Genomic DNA, 22,185 nt, shown 5'->3' on the forward strand with positions numbered 1-22,185 from the left:
CATGAACTTCCACCTAAAGGACAGACCGGTTTTTTACCAGGTTGCCTGACATATAAATCTCATGCCTCTACATGTCGCAACATTTTGACAGTTTAATCTGATGAAGTGGAACCAAGAATTTTCCCTTAGGCTGCTTTGGCTTCTCCAACCTCTTTTCTCTCTTTCACATCCCTGCTGGAGGGAGTTAAGATGCAAGGAAGCAACACAAATAATGTGAGCAAGGAGCTATGCCAGCATGGTGAACACTTCGTCTTTTGTTGTTTGATTAAGAGCCCTTCACTGGCAGAAATTATGTGTGGTACAGTGGTACAGAGACCTTTAATGATCTACACTAACAGATTGTTTTGTATTAGTTTTTGTGATCCAGACTAACATTTGATGATTTCAACACACTCCGTGTGAGTCCGTGTGGATTCATGAACATGTTTACCACACACTGACCATTTATCAGGAAAGAGGTATTAAAATACTTCACACTGTGTGTGTGTTGTATGGGTGTCTGAGTTGGTGCAGCCAGACTGGGTGCAGCACTGTGTAGCCACTGGTGCCCCAGATGCATACCTAATGTGCATGTTCCTAACAATCTGTGTAAAAATACTTTCCAGTATGATAGCTTTATGTCACAACATCAGTCTTTTAAAAAAATGACAAATGTTATCCAATAAACTTTTTAATAATTAAAGATAGTGTGACATGACCAATGACATTTAAAAAAGTTTCATACCTCATTTTACATCTTTTTGACTTTGGTATAGTTACTTTATATGGGAATCATGCTTTACACATAACTCATCTTGCTTTTGGCTATGGCCTGTTTCAGTGTAACATGTCTCTTGTACAGCGTGCTGCATATATTGGCAAGTCAATAATTGATTCAACATCCAGCAGGGAGCCAGGCTGCTAAAACTGTAACCACTGCTGTGTTTCTTGTAACAGGTTCCTCCAGCTGAGCTAATCCTTTAAAAACACGGAACAGAAAATTGGGATCAGTAGCGATAAAAACAGAATATTTTCTAGGTTTATTCTGAGTAAGAAGTAAACAACATTTAGAGTTAATGAGGGTCTAATCTATGCATGAGCTGACTGCATTATGTTTAATTACATCCAGTTGACACTTATGTCACAGTGCAAACATTAACAGTTTCGTACATTTAACAGATTGAGCTGGATTCAGTGGTCATGCTTAACAGCAAAAAAGGCCAAAACAAAGTACAGCAGAGCTGCTGGAGCTGCTGACAGGCAGCTAACAGATGGCTCAGACCGATGCGTTCAGGACCACCTGGTTCATGTGTAGCTGAGAAGATTCAGGAGGGAAAGTCTTCCACCTCAAAGACGCTCTGTGGCGTAGCTGCTTTGTGAATCTTACTTTGAATCTCGCCGCTGTCTGTCAATCATTTCTGTGTGTGTATCCCAACCCGCCCACTCTCCACCCCCCTCCATACCTGCCACCCACCCCAACCCTTGCAAGTTAAGGCATTTTTCAAATTCAGCAGTGGGTGGAGTTATGCAAAAAGTAGGGGGTGGAAGTGACCACAGAAACCCTGAAGGGATAAAACACACTGCTTTGCTGCAAGAAATTTTGATAACAGTGTCATATTATAGTAATATTTCTTGATTATCCGGTTCAATAATGAAGTTGAAAATAACATCATTGTTTACTTGCTTATGGTGTTTGACAATATCAGGACATTCAGATTGATTTTTGAAAAAATTGTAAACAACAGTTTATAATTTTCTGAAAACTTGATTGAAAGTAGCAATGAGCAGTGGTAAGGAAAAAGGGGATGCAACACATCGTGATGCATCGCTGAATCGAATCGTGACACCGGCTAAGACGCACAGCCCTACTTTTTATGCTCAGCTCTCTCAAGGTCCCACCACAGCATGCATATCAGGTTGAGGGACTAGACCTGGATCACTGCAACACTTTTATTCATTTTCAGTCATTTTGTTGTAGATCTGCTGAATGTTTGGGATCATTATAATGTTGAATGGCCAAGTTTTAACTGTCAGAGAGATGGTATCACATTTGTCTCTAGAAAACGTTGGTATACAGAGGAGTTCATAGTTGACACAATGACTGTAAGGTGTCCAGTTCCTGCTGGCACAAAACAAGCCCAAATTATCAGCCCTCCACCAACATGCTTAACACTTGCCAGACGTTTGTGCCATTATGATCCAAAATATGATATGGTCACGGGTCCAAAAGACATTGTTCCAGAAGTCTTGAAGGTTCACTAAGATGCAACTTGGCAAGTCTTTTTTCATGTTTTTTTTTTTAGAGAGAGAATAGGTTTTATCTAGGACACCTTTTCACACAAGTCATACTTGTCCAACCTTTTCATATTTGCACTGTCATGAACTTTAACATTAACATGCTAACTAAGGCCTGGAGAGTCTGAGATGTAGCCCCTGGGTTTTTCTGTAGTTTCTCTGACCCTGGGTGGCTTTGTTGGGATGTCCACTCCTGGGAAGATTTCCACTTGTGAACAATCAGTCCATCTGTAGAATGATTAAGTCCCAGTTATTAGGCCGTAAGGTGAACCCAGAAAAGACATTCAGAAACAGATTTTCGCTCCACAGTCGCAACAAATTGGGCGCAACAAAAAATAACGTTGAGGACAGATGGTGAATTAAAATAAGCACATTTTATTAAACTCCAGTGAAACTATGAGTGAAACCTGTAATGAAAAATACACAAAAGAAACAAGTGTTGGGGTTTGCGGACCTGCTGAAAGAAATAAACCAAAACATATACCCAAAACCCTATACAAAACCCACCGAGTGCAAATAAAGAAATGACTAAACTCGGTGGGGAAACTAAAACCAAACAAAAGAGCAGATCCATAAACAAATGTGACCGTCGTCACAAGCAAAAACACACTAACCTAGCCCAACACTGAAACTAAACACAAAACTCCCGCTATGACAGAACAAAATAAAGGTGTAGCAAAGCTTAAACGAAACTGAGTGTAGAAAGGTGAATCTAAACTAAAACAGAACTATAACCGAGTCCCCACACCAGACTCCACAAAATGGTCTGCAACCAAACGGATCACCCACACAAAGCACAGCGAACACCCAGTTAGCCCTACTACCAAAACTCCTGTCAAAACCAGGATGAGACCACCCACTTAGATGCTTACAGCTTCTGTCTGTCCAATTTCGATGATTTTTGGGACATTTTCTTCTCTATCGGTGCTGCTCAGTGAATCCAAGAGGCAGCAGTCTTTCTTTCCTGTTTACCAGAAGCTGGCCTCTGAGTTAAGCTGAAGGTGAATCGTTCTTTTTTTTTCAAGGAAAAATTGTGTGGTCCCCAGACTGTGGAGCGAGATGAAACGATAACAGGGTTGACCTTATGGCCTATTAGTCTGGCAGTTAAGATGATGATGACGGTATTAGAGCGCTTTTGTTCACAAATGAGTTGCTTGAGTACGTACACATATTGTTATGAATTTTATTTTTACAAACCTGGGCATTTGGTTGCTGGTCTCCCAACATGTCCACGTCGGTTGTTGCCCTTCACTGTCAGTCGTCGTCATCTATCTCCCCGGCTTCGTTCTCATTGGCCAGCTTTGGCGCTCTCACCCCCGTCTCTGGAGCCACACAGTAGCCACAGTCATGGACAAACTGAACCTGAAGAGAGCTGGGACCACAGTCACGCAGGTTATTCTGAGTAACACACTACGTGGTCATGGACCAAAAAGGCTCTTCTAAGGTTTACCTGACACCATCTGGATAGTCCAGAGGTGGATTGGGAGAATGTCATGTGGTCTTTTTCATATAAACGCCACTCACCGTGTTTGGAGCGGGGTAGAATGCTGAGTTGCATCCCAAGAACACCATACCCATGGAGCATGGGGGTGGAAGCATCAAGCTTCCATACCCACTGTGAGCAGACAGCTGAACAGACTCAGATCAAATGTTTTTATTCTGTCAAACTGATTAAATGATCAAGTTTACATCTGTGAGATAAAGAGAAAATATGAGGTTACATTATAAACTACTAATAAATGAAAATCATTAGATTAAAGACCAAAAAGCCCAGAATGAGTTTAAAGAGATTAAAAATAAATTCTACGTTTCTACGTTCCCCTGTCTCAGGTCCAGACTTGGCTTCAGCAAGTTAGGCCGACTCAGCCTCATTAGATTTTCAGCCTTCTCCATTGAGCAACACACCTTTCTCCTTCACACCTCTCTCCATCTCGGAAGTGCAGGATGAGCTCTCTAAGCTGGATCCAAATAAATCTGCTGGCCTTGATGGTCTTCATCCCATGTTCCATGTTGTTAGGTGTATTTTTTGTATTGTTGTATTGTGGTTCTTGTGTATGCACAGTTGTATGTTTGTATGTATATACATTATTTATTCCTACTGGGGCCTCTTGGCCAGGTCATGTTTGCAAATGAGAACTGGTTCTCAAACATTTTTACCTGGTTAAATAAAATAAAAATAAAAAACATGTAAAGCCAAACATCTGGAGATGGATAAGAAACAAAGAAATGGAGAATTATCAGGAAAAAGTCCATTTTATGAAGTAAAAATCAACAATTCATCATGAAAATGTCCAAAAGTACAAACAGAGACAAACGGAGTGAAACACTGGGAGGATTTTCATTTCCAGCATCATGAAGTGGAACTAACTGCAGCTGACATGAAGGGAACACAACATCCTGATATTCAGTGTGAAGTTTTGACTGGAAACAACATGTGGATCCTGGAGGAAGCACAGCTTCCATCTTTAAAGGACTGGAAGAGGAAGAAGTTTTCAAGGAATCATTTAGAAGAGTTTCACACACAAACTGATTGAATCCATGAATCTGAAAAGATGTTTCTGAGTGAAAGAGACAGACATGTACAAACTGTTCACCAGTCAGAGTTTCTCTGCTACCATCACACTCTTTACACTCAACATAGAGACACACAGGAACCAGACCAGGAATCAGAGAACCAGATCCCAAATCCAGCATAGAGAGGATGAGTGAATGTGGTGATGAAGGTGTGGAGGTGGATCAGTGAGTCAGAGGAGACTCTGTAGAAGGACAGAGAGCCAGCAGGACAGTCCACATACACTGCTACTCTGTTAGAGACAGAGGAGGAGATGGGGATGGATGTGCATCTGCCCCCGTGAGCGACTGAGTAACCGTTTTCACAGCACTCCAGACTCCAGGACTGATCGTTGTATCCGAACCTACATTCTCCAACGTCTCCTTTCCTGCTGATTTCTCTGTAACTCACTGATATTAAAACGTCTCCTCTGCACTCTGCCTCCCAGTAGCAGCTACCAGTCAGAACATTTTCACACAGCAGCTGAGGAAACAAGTTATCATCATCTTTGTCATCATCATCATCTTCGTCATCATCTTCATCTTCATCTTCATCATCATCGTCATCATCATCTTCGTCATCATCATTGTCATCATCATCTTCGTCATCATCATCATCGTCATCATCACCAAATCTGTCTGGATGATCAGGATATGACTGAAGCTCCTCCACATATGTCACCTTCCTGTTGTTGTCAGACAGTTTGAGGTTTCTGTGCACTGTGTTCATGTCGATGGTGAGAGGGCAGGAATCTGATGGCGAGAACAAACACAATCCAGCTGCATCAAGTCTGCTATCAGGGGTGGGAGGGGCTTAGGTGTGCTTTACCTGTATGAGTGTGTGAGAAATAATGACTAGGTGTGTGATTTTAATTAGGTTAAGTTGGATACTTGGGTATGAGGAGGTTTCTCTTTCATTTTTTTATCTGATGTTGAAATTGTTTTAATTTAGTATTTATCAGAGCTGTCAAGTGATTAAAATTTTAATCAGTTTACTCACAGCTTACAAATGAATTAATCATGATTAGTCACCATTTGCAACTATGTCTGGAATCTGCCCGTTTTCACTCTATCGTATCAACAGAACGGCCCGAAGCTCACTTGGATTTTTCTTTAAGTTATACAGATGATCAGATTAGTTGTAATAATCAGTTCAATATTTCATAAAATCTAGACCTAAAAAAGGTCTCATCAGTGCCCCCTTTTCCTGGTCAATGCTCCTGCCTGGCCCCCATCAGAACTTTTCTAGACCCGCCCCTGCATAGGTCTACCACCAGCCAGCTACTGTGTTAGAGAAGATCCTACCAAGAACTACATCAAAAGTTTGGTTTTTTTTTTAAATGTGGGAAAAATGTGGGTGTTAAAGCATCCTCATCCCCAACAGGTGTGACACCCTCAAATCCATCCATAAAGCCAACCAGCTGATCACCTCCATGTCTTACATCATAAATGACAGATGTACAGCCGTGCAAGTGTTAAATGCGTTAAAAATATTAACTCAGTTAATTACATAACTTAGCTCCCGCCATTAACGTATTTAATTATTGCTGGTTTTATATGAAGCACTTTGTGGTGCTCGTTTGTATGAAAAGTGCTATAAAATTTGATTGATAGCAGTTATTGATCTGTTTACAATTTGATGCTGACTGATCAATGAGTTATAGGACAGTGTGAATCCAATGAAAAACACACTTACACTTCCTCAGACCTCCTGGTCTCAGCCATGGTTCTCCAGCAGGCTCCACCCTGAAAGGAGGAGGGGGTTAGCATGCTAACATGGACATTACATGGCTCTCATACACACTTTGTTCTACATGGAGAAAAGACCAGTCCTACATCTGGACACACCCCCTGAATACAGAACCAGAAGATCAATATTCCTGACCTCCAATCACATCATCTTTAATCAAATTACTGAATCTGCCACCAGGGGAAGAAAAGTTCCAGAAGAAGAATCCTTCAGAGTAGCAGAAAGCTTCTCTTCTCAGAAACAGGAACTCTGCTTCAAACCAAAGTGGTGGAAATAAGAATTTAACTAAAACCATGATACAGATCTGGTTTCAGACAAGAGAGACTAAATGAAGCACATGAAGGGTCCAGGTTTAGTTCTGCAGGGGCCATCAGGGTTCTAGACCTGAAAGAACACTTCTCAGATTTAAAAGATGGCCCTCAGTGGGACTTCAGAGGATTTCTACCAGCCCGGACCACAAGAGTCTTCCTACAGGTCCACTCAGTCCTCTGTAAGGCCTGAAACCAGGTTCTAATGTGGACTCTTCCATCATCACACCATTCGGTGGCTAGAAGGAGAACCTGGAGGAAAACCTGCTGAAGTTCTGCTACAAACCAAGCATCCATCAGTGGATGAAGACATGCTGCTGTCCCTGGAAGGAAAAAACTGCATCCTGAAGTCTGGACTAGAGATGTTATAGTCTACAGATGCCCTTCATCTCCTATACGGAAAAGCCAGAAAGTCCACTCTAGATCCAGGATCTGTAGACTCCATCCTTATTTTATGGGTTTTTATTTCTGTAGCTGCAGATCTGAAGAGAACAGCAAGTTTATGAGTACAACGTCAGCGTTGGCACGCTGCTTTAAAAAGGTACTAGTTACTTCCTGCAGAAAGTACAGGCGTTAGTAACGAGCTACAGGATTATAAAAGTAACAAATTACTGGGAAAAGTAACATTACTTTTTAAAACTATGTTAAAATACGTTCCTCTAACAGAATTCCACATCCATCCGCACGTTCATGTATTCTTGATAAAACCCAACATCAGATCCGACTGATGGAGGAAACAGAAACCTGGTGGAATAAACTACCAACAGGAGAATCCTGGATCTGATCTCAGGCTGCTGGAGGTCACGTCTCAGTCTCCTCCTCAGGTGGAGCTTCCCCTGCTTCCTGGTTCTACCTGCTTTCAGCCACCATGAAACAAACCTTTCTGGTCATGGTGAATGGTTCTCACAATGTTCTTGTCTTTTATTTCTGAAAAAAACTGAAAACTGATGTCTCAGAAACTCTATGTAACATATATGTCACGTCGGGCCCTTATGGGTTAAAACTGTGAAAAGAAACGGGTCGCTCTTTCATCGTCACAGTGAAGGACAGAGAAAATATTTGCAGATCTTCCTCCTCTATCAGACATCGGGTGGCTGCAGCAGCCTCTCCATACCTGAGTCTGTGTGGATCCTTCAGTGCAGCCACCAGCAGCTTCACTCCTGAGTCTCCTGGATGGTTGTATCTCAGGTCCAGCTTTCTCAGATGGGAGGGGTTGGAGGTCAAAGCTGAGGCCAGAGAAGCACAGCCTTCCTCTGTGATCAGACATCCTGACAGGCTGCAGAAAACAACACATATGACAGAAGTGCTGTAACACTGATGCTGCTGAACATCATGGACATTTCTACACGTCCTCTAGTGCGTTGAAAGCTGCAGGATTGTAGACCTCCAGGAGCCCCTGCTCTGCATAGTATTGTTCTGATCGAAGTTCTTCAATAACACGTGATATATAGCCGACTTTCCATGTGAGGAAACTACTTTAACATCTGAATATAAAATATAATCTGAAGCACAATGAAACATGATGACAGGAGACGGAGCAGAGTTGTAATGAAATGGAGGCAGTTATGAGTGAAAAGGAGGAAATGAAACATGTTTTATTGGTGATCTGTTGCTGTGATCAGAAGAAAATCTGCTGAAAGGAAAAAGAAAGAGAAGAATCATCTTTTCTGAGAACTGGACCCTGCAGAGGGAAACAGACATGCTGGGGTTGAAGCATCACTTCACTTCAGGACAGAATCATACGGGGTTTCTCATATGAGACATTTTCATTACTTGTTTGTTTGTAGGAGGTAACGTGTAAATATAGCGGTTTATATGTCTGAACATCTCTGGAGGAGAACAAACAGGAAGTGGATAAAATGACGATCAGCAAATTGCTGAGACAGGAAAGATGTGGTGGATTAATAAGCTCATGCTTCCTCCTCCTCCTCAGACAGGACACAGTTAGATATCCAAGTTCGAATCCCACAAAGGACATATTACAGTGGTGCAAATATTAACCCCTTCCAGTTGGGTTCTTGGGCGAGACCCTCAAAGCTACTGCTTTGGAGACAAGCATCTGCTAAATGACTGTAATGTAACATGTTTGAAGTAAACCCTCAAAATGAAAGAAAAAGAAAAGAAATATGGGGGAGGATCGGTGCTCTGATCCAAACTGATGTGTTGGAGCTGGTCAACTCTGTATGTCTGCTGGATGGAACTATTATAATACACCAATCATTTCCTGTCTGTAGTAACAGAACAGGCTGCTCTCCTCACTGCTTCCTAGGATTCCCTGTGGAAAATAATGCAGGGATCTTCACACCTGTCCTAGGAAATCAGTTGACCTGCACAGCAGTTGGAGATGTCTGCCTAGACCAGCTGGTAGGTGTCCCTTCATTTTCTCTTTGTTTCAGATAATTTTCTCCATGTGTGAAGCCGACCAGGTCACATACGGACCCTGCAGTAGCAGTGCAAACACAGCTGTTATTAGTAAAAATGGCAAATTAAGTATCATGCGTCCATGTCTCTGATCTCCAAAGTCAGCACGAGCCACTGAAAGATCAGTCCACCTCTAATAAAAACTCATTGTAAACAGTTTGATGAATCCTGACCTGAGAGCTTCCAGTTTGCAGTCTGGACTCTTCAGTCCACCACACAGCTTCTTCACACCTGAGTCCTGCAGGTCGTTGTTGCTCAGGTCCAGTTCTTTCAGACTGAAGGACTGGGAGCTGAGGATGGAGGACAGAGCTCCACAGCTTCTCTCTGAGAGACCACACGCACTCAGCCTGGAGACACAGTTTAGGAGAAAAAGACTCGTGAGATATAAAATGAATCAGATCAGAATCAGAAAAACTTTATTAATCCCAAAGAGAAAACAATGACATCATAGAGTCATCATTCCTCATGGATGTAGACTGAAAGACTTGAGAGAAAATCGGCTTTATAACCTCCTTGTCTTGACCTGAATCCAGATCCTAGACCTAACCCTAGATCCTAGACCTAACTGCAGATCCTAGACCACACCATAGATCCTAGACCTGACCCCAGATCATAGACCTAACCGCAGATCCTAGACCTGACCCTAGATGATAGACCTAACCATAGATCCTAGACCAGACCCCAGATCCTAGATGAGTGTCCAAATCCTAGACCTGACCCCAGATCCTAGACTTGACCCCAGATCCTAGACCAGACCCCAGATCCTAGAGCAGACCACAGATCCTAGACCTGACCCCATATCCTAGACCAGACCCCAGATCTTAGACCTGACCATAGATCCTAGACCTGACCCCAGATCATAGACCAGGACAACAATATGCTTATTAAAGTCTGATAAGTTGTACGAGTCATTATATCAGTAAAAGCAGGAATCTTCACGCCTGTTTAGGAGAGCTTGGACATGTTTTAAAGAATCTTTGGAAATATTTTTTTCTGCAGATAATTTAATATAACTGATAAGATTTTTTAGATATTTTTACTATTGATATTAACTAAAATGTTTTTTTCCTTTAAAATGAACTTCCACCACCACTTTGTAAAAAAAAATTCAGAGTTTGTTCCTTTAATCGCTGCAGGTTGTTAGTAATAGATCCATGTTCTGCTCACATCTGAATCTGTTCTGTTCTTGTCAGTATCATTTATACCTGTTGGCTGTATAATAAACTGGGATATAAACTCATCCCACTCTGTTCTGCATCAAACCAACCTCACCTGAGAGTTTGCAGGTCACATGATGGACTCTGTAGAGCACGCAGCAGCTTCACTCCTGTTTTCTCCAGGCTGCAGTTTCTCAGCTGCAGCTTTTCCAGACGGAAGGACCGGGAGCTGAGAGCCGAGGACAGAACTTTACAGCTTCTCTCTGAGAGGTTGGAGACACTCAGCCTGGAGAGACGATGGACATAATGAATCATCGTAATAAGCTTTGTTTTCTCTGCTGGGTTTTTTGCTCTGAACTTACAGAGATGATCTCTGACTTTGTTTTGATTGACGTTGTACTCATAAACTCGCTGTTCTCTTCAGATCTGCAGCTACAGAAATAAAAACCCATAAAATAAGGATGGAGTCTACAGATCCTGGATCTAGAGTGGACTTTCTGGCTTTTCCGTATAGGAGATGAAGGGCATTTGTAGACTGTAACATCTCTAGTCCAGGCTTCAGGATGCAGTTTTTTCCTTCCAGGGACAATCAAACAACACAAATTTCTACGTCACTGAAGAGATCCTAACATTTGGTCAAATGCTCCCTCTGTGATGTTCTCCCTGTGTATGGGTGTGTTCTCTCCGGGTATTCTGGCTTCCTCCCACCATCCAGAGACATGCATGGACTGCACTTAGAGCTTGTTATGGATGCTCCCAGTAGCCATGATGATCTTCAAAGATGAAACCAGCTCTGATCAAACCATCCCCTAACTTGCTGATTGTCCTGTTGACTTGTGGAAAAAAAACTTTGATTTCCTCCTGATTTCATGTTTGACATGAAGAAAAGTTCCACCTGACTGGAACCATCACTGCAGGAACTTTGATGGATATTTTTGCTGCAGATCTTTGTGTTCATGATGTCTACCAGCACAGATTAAACTGAACACGTGAATGAAAAAACGGTACAGACAGATTTAATGTCATTCTACTAGTCTCATCTTCCGTAAATTCAATATCTGTTTCCACTGTTACGCGGATGACACCCAGCTCTACCTGTCCTGTAAACCTAATTCCACGCTCCCACCTACCTCCCTCTCTGCCTGTCTCCTGGAAAAAAAATCCTGGTTCACCACCAACTTCCTAAAACTGAACAGTAATTAAACTGAAATTCTCCTCATTGGCACCAAATCTACCCTTTCAAAAGTTAATAGTTTCTCCCTCACCATCAACAGTGCCTCAGTTTCCACTTCCCCCCAGGTCAAGAGTCTGGGTGTCATCCTCGACAGCACCTTATCATTCACGTCACATATCAATAACATCACCCGCTCAGCCTATTTCCATCTGCGCAATATCAGCCATCTTCATGAGAGAATACAAGATCCTCCTCCATACATACAAATCCATACATAAACTCTCACCCCCTTACCTCTCAGATCTTCTCCACATAGTCACCCCTTCCAGATGTCTTCACTCTTCCTCTTCTATCCATCTCTCTGTCCCTCCTGCCCGTCTCAGCACCATGGGGAACAGAGCTTTCAGTCGCTCTGCTCCCCAGCTCTGGAACGCACTTCCTCCTGACCTCCACAATACCGACTCTCTCCTCACCTTCATCTCCAAACTCAAAACTCATCTTTTCAGAACAGCATACTGTCTGTAACATTATTTTCAATCACATCCTCGCCACTCTGCCTTTTATGTTTAGGTTTTTAGATTGTGTTGTATATGTCTGCCTTTCCTGTACTCTTAATGTTTTATTATTTGTTTTGTACAGCGTCCTTGGGTGCCCTGAAAGGTGCTTTAAATAAAATGTATTATTATTATTATTATTAATAAATAAATAAAGGTGTGTTTCAACCAGATCTGATGTGGGTGAGCTGTGCAGTGTAGACCAGATCAGAAGGAAATGACAGAGATCTGGAGAACTCAGTTGTGGGGCTGAAGGTGGACTCTGTGGATGCAGTAACAGAGGAGAAGATACTGTCCAGGTTTCAGTCCATCATGGACAACACCATCTGTGCTCCGTCTCCACACAGAGGAGGACTACATGCAGCAACACACTGCTGTCTCTGAACTGCTCCACAGACAAACTGAGGAAGGCTTTCGTCCCCTCAGCAGAAAGACTGTACACCTGCCTGAGGGGCGGTGTGGGGGGTTGTTAGTGGTGTGGAAGTGGCAAAGTAGCTCACATCTTTAGGTTATGTGGACTAAAACTGATAAAATATTTCTGGAAATGTTGCAGGTTACTGCATCAGAGATGGTATGAAGCTGAAACAGTAGAACATGTGAGAGCAGCAGAGAAACCTGACCTGAGCATTTCCAGTTTCCAGTCTGGACTCTGCAGTCCATCACAAAGCTTCTTCAGTCCTGAGTCCTCAATGCTCAGGTCCAGTTCCTTCAGTCTGGAGGACTGGGAGCTGAGAACTGAGGACAGAGCTGAACATCCTTCACCTGAGATGATAAAGCTGCTCAGTCTGGAGAGGAAATAATAGGACATGTAATAATCTGTCCCATGATGTACCCTTATACCAACAGCAGTATATTTCTCCACATCCTGCTATATATGTACTTACAGGGCTTTGCTGGAGGCTTTGACCACTGGCAGCAGCCTCAGAAGAGCCTCCTCTGAAGGATAATATTTCTCCAGGTCAAACACCTCCAGAGCTTCTGATGACAGTAAGATGAAGACCAGAGCTGACCACTGAGCAGGAGACAGATAATCTGTGGAAAGACTTCCTGGTCTCAAGAACTGTTTGATGTCCTCCACTAGAGAACGATCATTCAGTTCATTCAGACAGTGGAACAGATTGATGCTTCTCTCTGCAGACACTTTCCCACTGATCTTCTTCTTGATGTACTGGACTGTTTCCTGATTGGTCTGTGAGCTACTTCTTGTCTGTGTCATCAGACCTCGTAGGAGACTCTGATTGGTCTGCAGTGAAAGACCCAGGAGGAAGCGGAGGAACAAGTCCAGGTGTCCATTTGGACTCTCTAAGGCCTCGTCCACAGCTCTCTGGTAGAGTAGAGTCTCCTCTCTAGTCTCAGATTTCTGGAAGGGTTTTGGTCCCATCAGATTGATTCCAGAGTTGATGAAGGTCAGACGGACATGAAGAGCAGCCAGAAACTCCTGAACACTCAGATGGACAAACATGAACACCTTCTCCTGGTACAGTCCTCTCACTTTTTTAAAGATCTGTGTGAACACTCCTGAGTAAACTGAGGCTGCTGTGATATCAATGCCACACTCTGTCAGGTCTGGTTCATAGAAGATCAGGTTTCCTTCTTGCAGCTGATCAAAAGCCAGTTTTCCCAGAGACTCAATCATCTTCCTGCTCTCTGGACTCCATGCTGGATCCGTCTCAGCTCCTCCATCAAACTTCAACTTCTTGACTTTGGTCTGGACCACCAGGAATTCAATGTACATCTCAGTCAGGGTCTTGGGCAGCTCTCCTCCCTCTCTGGTTTCCAGCACATCCTCCAGAACTGTAGCAGTGATCCAGCAGAAGACTGGGATGTGGCACATGATGTGGAGGCTTCTTAAATTCTTGATGTGGGAGATGATCCTGCTGGCCTGCTCCTCATCTCTGAACCTCTTCCTGAAGTACTCCTCCTTCTGTGGGTCAGTGAACCCTCTGACCTCCGTCACCATGCACACACAGTCAGGAGGGATCTGATTGGCTGCTGCAGGTCGTGTGGTTATCCAGAGGCGAGCAGAGGGAAGCAGTTTCCCCCTGATGAGGTTAGTCAGCAGCACATCCACTGAGGTGGACTTCCAAGGGTCAATTAGGATTTTAGTTTTTTTAAAGTCCAGAGGAAGTCGACTCTCATCCAGACCGTCCAAGATGAAGACAACCTGGAACTCTTCAAAGCTGCAGATTCCTGCTTCTTTGGTTTCAGTAAAGAAGTGATGAACAAGTTCCACCAAGCTGAACGTTTCCTCTTTCAGCACATTCAGCTCTCTGAAAGTCAGTGGAAACAAGAACTGGATGTCCTGGTGGGCTTTGTCTTCAGCCCAGTCCAGAGTGAACTTCTGTGTTAAGACAGTTTTCCCAATGCCAGCCACTCCCTTTGTCATCACTGTTCTGATTGGGTCATCTCTTCCAGGTGGGAGTTTAAAGATGTCTTCTTGTCTGATGGGTGTTTCTGGTCTGTGTGGTTTCCTGGATGCTGTTTCAATCTGTCTGACCTCATGTTCATTATTGACCTCTGCAGTCCCTCCCTCTGTGATGTAGAGCTCTGTGAAGACTCGATTAAGAAACGTTTTATTTCCTGCTACAGGAATCCCTTCATAGAAACACTCAAATCTCTTCTTCAGAGCAGATTTGAGTTTAGGCTGACACTTCTGAAGAGCTCCTAAAAAACAAAGCACATTTTTTTTTTTTTTTTTTTGTTACTGGGCATGTTATTAATAAAACATCTTAACTGTCAGATCAGCTCTTTTTGTATAAAAAGTTGTGAAATATTACTGTAATTGTATCAGTTACAGTAATGAGTGAAGGAGAGCTTCTATTTCTGATTGTAAATCTTTCTTTTTTGACTAATGTAAAAATTTAACTGTTTGAATCATCAGTGAGTGGTTTCAAACTCCCTTTTGGGTTTATGTGTAGTCACAGCTGCCCTGGGACAGACTGATTGAAACGTGGTAAGCTACATGTTTTTTGCCTCAAACCCACAAATTGACTTCTTCTGAGGTTCCAGCAGCACCTGATCTGATTTTTGGTTCAACGTGATAAAGATTCTGTTCTGTAAATGACTCTTCCTTATCTAAAAGATGTAAATTATTCATTTGTTAGCTAAATAAACTCATCTTTAAATACAGCTGAATATAAAAACTGCAACGCTGCAACAGTTCAAGCAAAAAAGAGTAAAGACAGTATTCTTACAGAAATGTATGGCCTTACCTTTCTGAGCAGATGGATCAGAGGTCAAAAGCAGCTCAGAGTAAAGATGAATGTCACAGGTTTGGATATGTTTTATCATCTTCTGGCAGGCTTCATTCCCTTTATGTCTCACGGAGTCGATGAGGTTGCGGGCCTTATCATCCTTGGTTTGGTTACTCTCAAGTATAGCTCTGGTCTCACTTGCATTTAAAACTTGATCTCTTTCCAGGTAATCTAAGAGCTGTTTAAGGATTTCTAATGAAACCCTCGACACAAACTCAAGACGAATCTTGAAAGCTATACTTTCTGCAGGAAGGAGAAGACAACAAGTGTGACTCAGAATGTGGGCCTGTCAGTAAAAATCATTGAACATTTCTGGTTTCTGGAATTTAAAAAGAATGTCTGAATCAGGACCATTCACTGGTACAGCATGTTCACATTTGCATCATTTATTTGATCAGTTCACTGTGACAAACAGGACAGGACTCATTTATTCTTTCATTTCACCAGCAAAGCTGATTTAGACCGTTGGGCCCCCCTTACCCACGTCTTGGTCGCAGACACCTAAAATAGGGCGACCATGTTTGTTTGAGATGTTAACAGGCATTATTACTGTAATGATTTCAGCTTTTGCATTTTGTTTGTAAAAGTGAGGGGCCTGACTGTGCCTGTAATCCAATAAAATCTGCTTTGTTTAAATTCTGCTTGGTTTGCATTAGAAGAAAAAGATGGGGACTGACTCATCACTAAATGCGGAGTCTGGGTTTTTTTAAGACAGTTTAGTAGTTCTGTAAAGTAATGATGTGACGTTATCTGGGATTGATGCAGAAAATGAGTGGGCAAGGCACTAAGAACTACATAAAAACAGCAGTCTGGGAGAGTAAAAGCAGTCAGGACCTGCTGCACCTCGCTGTCTCAGGCCTCCACAGTCCGCCCTCCTTCCTTCTCTTAAAGGTTATTCTTTATTATTATTATAATATTTTATCTTTTTGTTTTATGTATATATAAATATGTTTTTTTTTTTTTTACCAAATCTGCTAATAATCACTGGACCAGACTGACAGGTTAGCTCATTTGGCTTTCCAAGCCTTTTTGCACCTCCCTTTCTTCTTGAGTTCAATACGTTTTTCCTGTCATTCCGTTTTATTACACAGACCTTATGGACATCTAAGTGTGGATTTCTCTGCATGTGTGGATTGCATTGGTGGGTATATATATTAAAGATCTGTAATCCATGAAAAGTGGGCCCTCATCTGCAGACTTGGAGAAGGAAAGGAGTTGATCTGGCTGTCAGAAGACTTGGTGGAGGACAGCGTGCTATCAGACATGTGACTGACAGGTGACCCCGCCTCCTGCTCAGCCATGATGATGTTGCATTGAGGGTTTACGTTGTAGCTACAGTCTATGACAGGGAGCTCCACTGAGGAGGACTTCCTCCAACACACAGTAACAACGAGGGCTGTGATTGGTCAGTTTGGGCTTCATGTGGTCTGAGTCCTACCTGCTGAAGGTTCTGGATCCGTCTGGTCTTCTGTTGACGTCTCCATCTCGCCTCTGAAAAACATCATGAATCAGAGTCACATCACTTCTGGACTCATTTACAGTTCTCTCTGGTCCTGGTTTAGGGTCCAGTGTTCTGGATGGGTTCTGCTGTGGTCTGAGGTGGTCTGTTGTCTCTATGAATGAGGTTTCCATGGTGACATGAAGTCTTTCAGAGGCTTTGTTTAAAACCTGACACCGGCTTATCTGTGACTTTTAATAGAAAATCCATTCTGACACAAAGATTTTCTCTGAAAGCTGATGCACACACACGTTAGTGGTGTGTTGTTCATGAACGAGTCGGCTCTAAGAGCTGATTCTTTATAGTGAACCAGAAGAACCGATTCTTGTCTAAAAGAGCTGACTCTTCAGAAGGGACAGGACTTTATTTTTATAGAAAGACGAGGATCACACCACCACGTAAAGAAGGACGGGCCTCTCGGAGGACTGGGAGTGTAGCGGTGCCTACCGGGTCAGAGAGCGCTGGAAGCCAGATTGAACTTAGGGAAAAATGGAGGAATGAGTCCTAATGTTCAGACTTCGGTCTTTTCTCCATGTGTTTCTGTGTTCAGTTGTTTGTTTAAAGGTTTGGTTAAGGTATTAAACACAACTCTATCTTCTAATGTAAAAATGCACCAAATTAAGGCTCTAAATAACAGCTGATAAGCAGCTTCACTAACTCCCCCTCCATCCCCCCTTTAACACTGACGTAGCCCATGTTCCCCAACATCTCTGCTCCATCGTGTCCATCTGGTGTTATGGTTGCTGCTCTGCTGGGCCTCCAGTCCCTCATCACGCTCATCTGCTCCACCTGTGGCAATCCTGATTGCTCACTCTCTTCACCTGCTCCCCTCCCTACTTAAGCTCACTCCAGTCCTTGCTTCCCTGCCAGATGGTCAGCATTGTTTTTCTTGTTGATGTCCAGCGTTTACTCTTGTTCCCAGATTCTGGTGTTTGACCCTGTTACAGCCCTTGTCGGACTTCTCCTCCCTAGTGCTCTCCTGGATTTTGACCTGTTTTGGAACGACCGCGGATATTCGCCTGCCCCCGCTAAGTAGTCTGCCTCTTGCCCCTGTTTATGACTCTTGGCTTCTTAATTCTCTGCTCCTTTGGGTTGTGGACCCTTCTGATTGTTTCTGGAGTCTTTTCAGGATCCTGTACCCTGCATTACCTGAGGACGTCTCCACCACTTCCTACCGGACCACACCTTGCTCATCTCCTCCATTACCCGGTCTCAATAAATTACATTGTTTTGTAATCTCAATCACTGAGTGTGTGGCTGAATTTCCGGGTCCTCAGGGAGACACCATTACATCTGGCCTCCAGCGTAGAACTAAACTCTCAACCACACCTTTTCTGAGGCCAGCTCAAGTTTTGATTGGTTGTTCATGTGATTATAGAGCAAAGCTGCATTCCTCTCACGCTATAGGTAGATAAACTCAGCGTGACGGTAGTCCACATTAGCCCTTTGCCTCCTGCGGGCTTCTGGGTTTCTAACATTTCATCCTACCCATTGAGACATCCTACTTTTGCTATCTAAGCCTGCACATTTCACAAAAACGTCATTTCAATGCACAGTTAGGACACACCCATAAATCCTGTAGATAACTTCTATAATTCTTTCCATATCGGCATTTCTTTATCATGGAAATTGTGGGCCTATATTAAAGGTGCTTTGAGTTTTGTTTATCTAATAATAGAAACTTTTATCCATTTATACTGCTGAGACATTCTACCTCCATTCATTTATTAGAAGTTTGAGTTTTTAAAATGACCGTGACATTTTTCTTAAGATCGTTCCTAGAGAGCACTTCAGTTAGATCATTAGTGCACACATATGTCAATTAATGATCCTTTAACCATCCTTGATGTGACTTGTATGAAAAATAAGAGCAGTATTCTGTTCTGATGGGGTAGCACAGACCGACATTGAAGCTATAAATTCAGCCTTTATTCAGACACAACATCATCTTCATTTTTGACTAATTTCTACCTCGTTTCCCCTTCGTTTTCACTCGTTTCTGCTTCATTTTAACTCATTTCTGTTTAGTTTCTGCCTCATTTTTCACTCCTTTCTGTATAGTTTCTGCTTCATTTTTTACTCATTTCTGCCTTTTTTCTGCCTCCTTTTCCAGAAAACAAGAGCCCGGGATCTCTCAAAAAGACCATGTGAAGCAGCGGGAAGCCAACGAGGGACTTCACTGGTGGAGACAACACTTTAATTCCAGGAAACTAAGCTTCAGGTTCCTTTAATAACCATGTAGATTAACAGAATGAAATTAGGTCCGTGTATAGCTGGAATCTTTCCTACACAACAGCAACATTTCCTCATTTTACCTCCTCCTGAACACTCAAACATACACACATCCCATAAAATGTACTGGAACTGGAACTGTAATGGATGCATCTAAACCTGAAAAAACACATTAAAATAACTACAAAAAATAACGAAAACAATTACGAGATCTTGCACATATAAATAGGAACATGATGTGAACAAGTTCTCCAAACATCCCAGAAACAGAGAGGAAAGCACAGACTTACAGTTTGTCCAGCGATGAAGAAGAAGACGCTCCTCTTCACAGACTGACACATAGAGATGTGACGTTCATGAACGAATCGATTCTTTTGAACGACTCTTTTAAATGAACGATGGGAACCGATTCACAGCCGTGAGTCGTTCATTTGTGAGCCATTCTTTTTATATACAAATTTTTGACACTGCCTTCATCAAATCAAATCAAACTTTATTTATAAAGCGCTTTTCATGCCATAGGCAACACAAAGTTCTTGACATGATTAAAAACATAAGAATAAAAACACTCAATGAAATCTTTCACACAGTCGCATGTCACACTTATGTCACACTCACACATGCCAAGCCCAATCCCCCCCCCCCCCCCCCCCCCCCCCCCCACACACACACACCCCTTCAAGCTAAAAATGAAATGAATGAATTAATAAATAAATGAATAAATAAGTAAATAAGAAGTAGTACAGTTGAGTAAAATGAAAATAAAATAAATAACATTTGTGACATCATAGAAGTCTGATGTCCAGTACATTCCATTCATGTGAAGCATCTATGGGCAGAGAGTATTGTTTGGAAACAAATACTGTGAGTTCTATCCAAAACATTTACTAGAATTTGCTCTGACTGCTTATCCTTTTTTATCTATATTTTCCCTATAATTTTTTAATTTTGTATAGTAGATTTCATATAGGTACATATTTTGATTGTTTGTCATTCTTATATATTGTGAAATTCTGTAAGATATTGTGAGAATGAGCCAGTCTTTTGAATGGCTCTTTGAAAGGAATGGCTCCTCAAGATCCGGCTCCCTTCAAAGAGCCATAAATCCCATCTCTACTGACACACAGGTGAGCTGCTGCCGGGAATAAGTCATGCAGGGGTGGAGCTAGACCCTGGCCACCTCTGATTGGACACCCTAGCTCACACCTCAGGTGAGTGACAGGTAGGAGGAGGCTGTACATTTCTAGGACATCTTGTGCTTCTCTACAGTCCAGGTGTGACAGGTATTTTCTGCTCCACAGAAGAAAAGTGCTTAAAGTCTTCATATCTGTGGCCATCCATGTCAGATCCACTTTTAGTTCAGTTTTTATTTTATGTCTCTTTTTACTTTATTTCTGGCTCTGGGAATTCAGTCCACTAGTGGAAAATCAATCCAGACAATCAGTGGATTCTTCAGCGGTGTTTACATGAAGGCGTCACGGTGGCATGTTTACAGGAAGCAGCACATATGATCATTTAGAGCAGCATTGTTACCCTGGAACGTGCATCAGAAGTGAACTCATGGAGTTCAGCCCTTCTCAGGAACACTGATGTAGATGATTGGAACTTGTTGTGGTTTTAAAGATACATACTATGAGGTCCTACCTTGCTACTGTCCTAATACCATTAAGTTCATCCAGGAACTCTCAGGTACTTTCCTCATTTTACCTCCTCCTGAACACTCAAACATACACACATCCCATAAAATGTACTGGAACTGGAACTGTAATGGATGCATCTAAACCTGAAAAAACACATTAAAATAACTACAAAACATAACGAAAACAATTACGAGATCTTGCACATATAAATAGAAACATGATGTGAACAAGTTCTCCAAACATCCCAGAAACAGAGAGGAAAGCACAGACTTACAGTTTGTCCAGCGATGAAGAAGAAGACTCTCCTCTTCACAGACTGACACACAGGTGAGCTGCTGCCGGGAATAAGTCATGCAGGGGTGGAGCTAGACCCTGGCCACCTCTGATTGGACAGAGGTACTATCAGGTACTATCCACGTACTATCAGTTACTATTCTGGTACTATCAAATATTATCTAGGTACTATTGGTACTATCAGTACAATCCAGGTACTAAAAAACCATGATACCCCTTGCCTGAGAGGAAAAAGGTGCCAAAAATATTCGACCCTTCCACAGCCTCCTCACCTTTAACTTATCTTCTCTCCTTAAAAGGGTTTTGTGAAATAAAACTATATTGGACCGTCATATTTTTTAGGCCCACGAAAAACAGGTCAGGCAACAAAGTTCAGAGGGATGCCCCGGAGGCCGGGCAGACAACAAGGTCAGTTCAGGAGGTCGACCCAGAGGCCGGGCAGATGGCCGACTTGGCTCTTGGGGTCGGTGCTTAAGCTGAGCTAACACCAGGCTTGGGAGTAGCGACTATGCAGCCCAGAGCTTAGGAGGCTGTGCAGACGACTTCTCTGGAGGCTATGCAGACTGGAGTATCCGCATTATGATGAGCCCCAGAACCAGAGACAGAAGAGGACCGATCTCCACTGCAGCGTAAACCACAGGCGGCGAAGGAGCAGCAAACCCCTCGGTGGTGTAGACCACAGGCAGCGGAGGAGGGGCGATCTCAACGCAGAGGGCCAGAAGCGGGTGAGGAGATTCTCGACCATAGACCCCCTCAGGAACAAGAATCACAAGAGAGGCAGCTTGACCAGGGACCCCCCTCAGGGACAGGACTCAGAAGCAATGTGGATCTGGGCACAGGCATCGGACGCTGAGGAGCAGGGCAGGATTGGGGCACAGGCGTCGGACGCTAAAGCACTGGAGCAGACCTGGGAGCAGGCTTAGGGAACTGAAGCACTGGAGCTGGTGGCGACACGGGGGATGTGGGGCGTGGAACCGGCACAGACTCCGGAGACTTTGACTGTGGAGCCAGTGGCAACACTCGTGACATGGACCTTGGAGCTTGCCTTCTTCTAGCTATCCCCGCTGTCCAGGCAGCCC

General features: G+C 43.0%; 2 protein-coding genes across 2 annotated transcripts; both read right to left on the reverse strand.

The window, feature by feature from the left end:
* Positions 1-4,819: 4,819 nt before the first annotated feature.
* On the reverse strand, positions 4,820-6,556 carry LOC121653831 (stonustoxin subunit alpha-like). The gene is made up of 3 exons (XM_042007499.1): positions 6,521-6,556; positions 5,455-5,577; positions 4,820-5,331 (listed from the first exon to the last, which is right to left on the reverse strand). Exons 2-3 carry the CDS (start codon positions 5,552-5,554, stop codon positions 4,907-4,909), a joined length of 525 nt encoding a protein of 174 aa, XP_041863433.1. The 5' UTR covers positions 5,555-5,577; positions 6,521-6,556; the 3' UTR covers positions 4,820-4,906.
* Positions 6,557-13,068: 6,512 nt separating this feature from the next.
* LOC121653830 (protein NLRC3-like) lies at positions 13,069-19,494 on the reverse strand. The gene is made up of 4 exons (XM_042007498.1): positions 19,463-19,494; positions 16,881-16,933; positions 15,401-15,685; positions 13,069-14,852 (listed from the first exon to the last, which is right to left on the reverse strand). The coding sequence occupies exons 2-4, from the start codon at positions 16,924-16,926 to the stop codon at positions 13,069-13,071; spliced, it is 2,115 nt and encodes a 704-aa protein (XP_041863432.1). The 5' UTR covers positions 16,927-16,933; positions 19,463-19,494.
* Positions 19,495-22,185: the final 2,691 nt, after the last annotated feature.

Source organism: Melanotaenia boesemani, chromosome 15 (assembly GCF_017639745.1).
Source record: "Melanotaenia boesemani isolate fMelBoe1 chromosome 15, fMelBoe1.pri, whole genome shotgun sequence".
NCBI lineage: Eukaryota > Metazoa > Chordata > Actinopteri > Atheriniformes > Melanotaeniidae > Melanotaenia > Melanotaenia boesemani.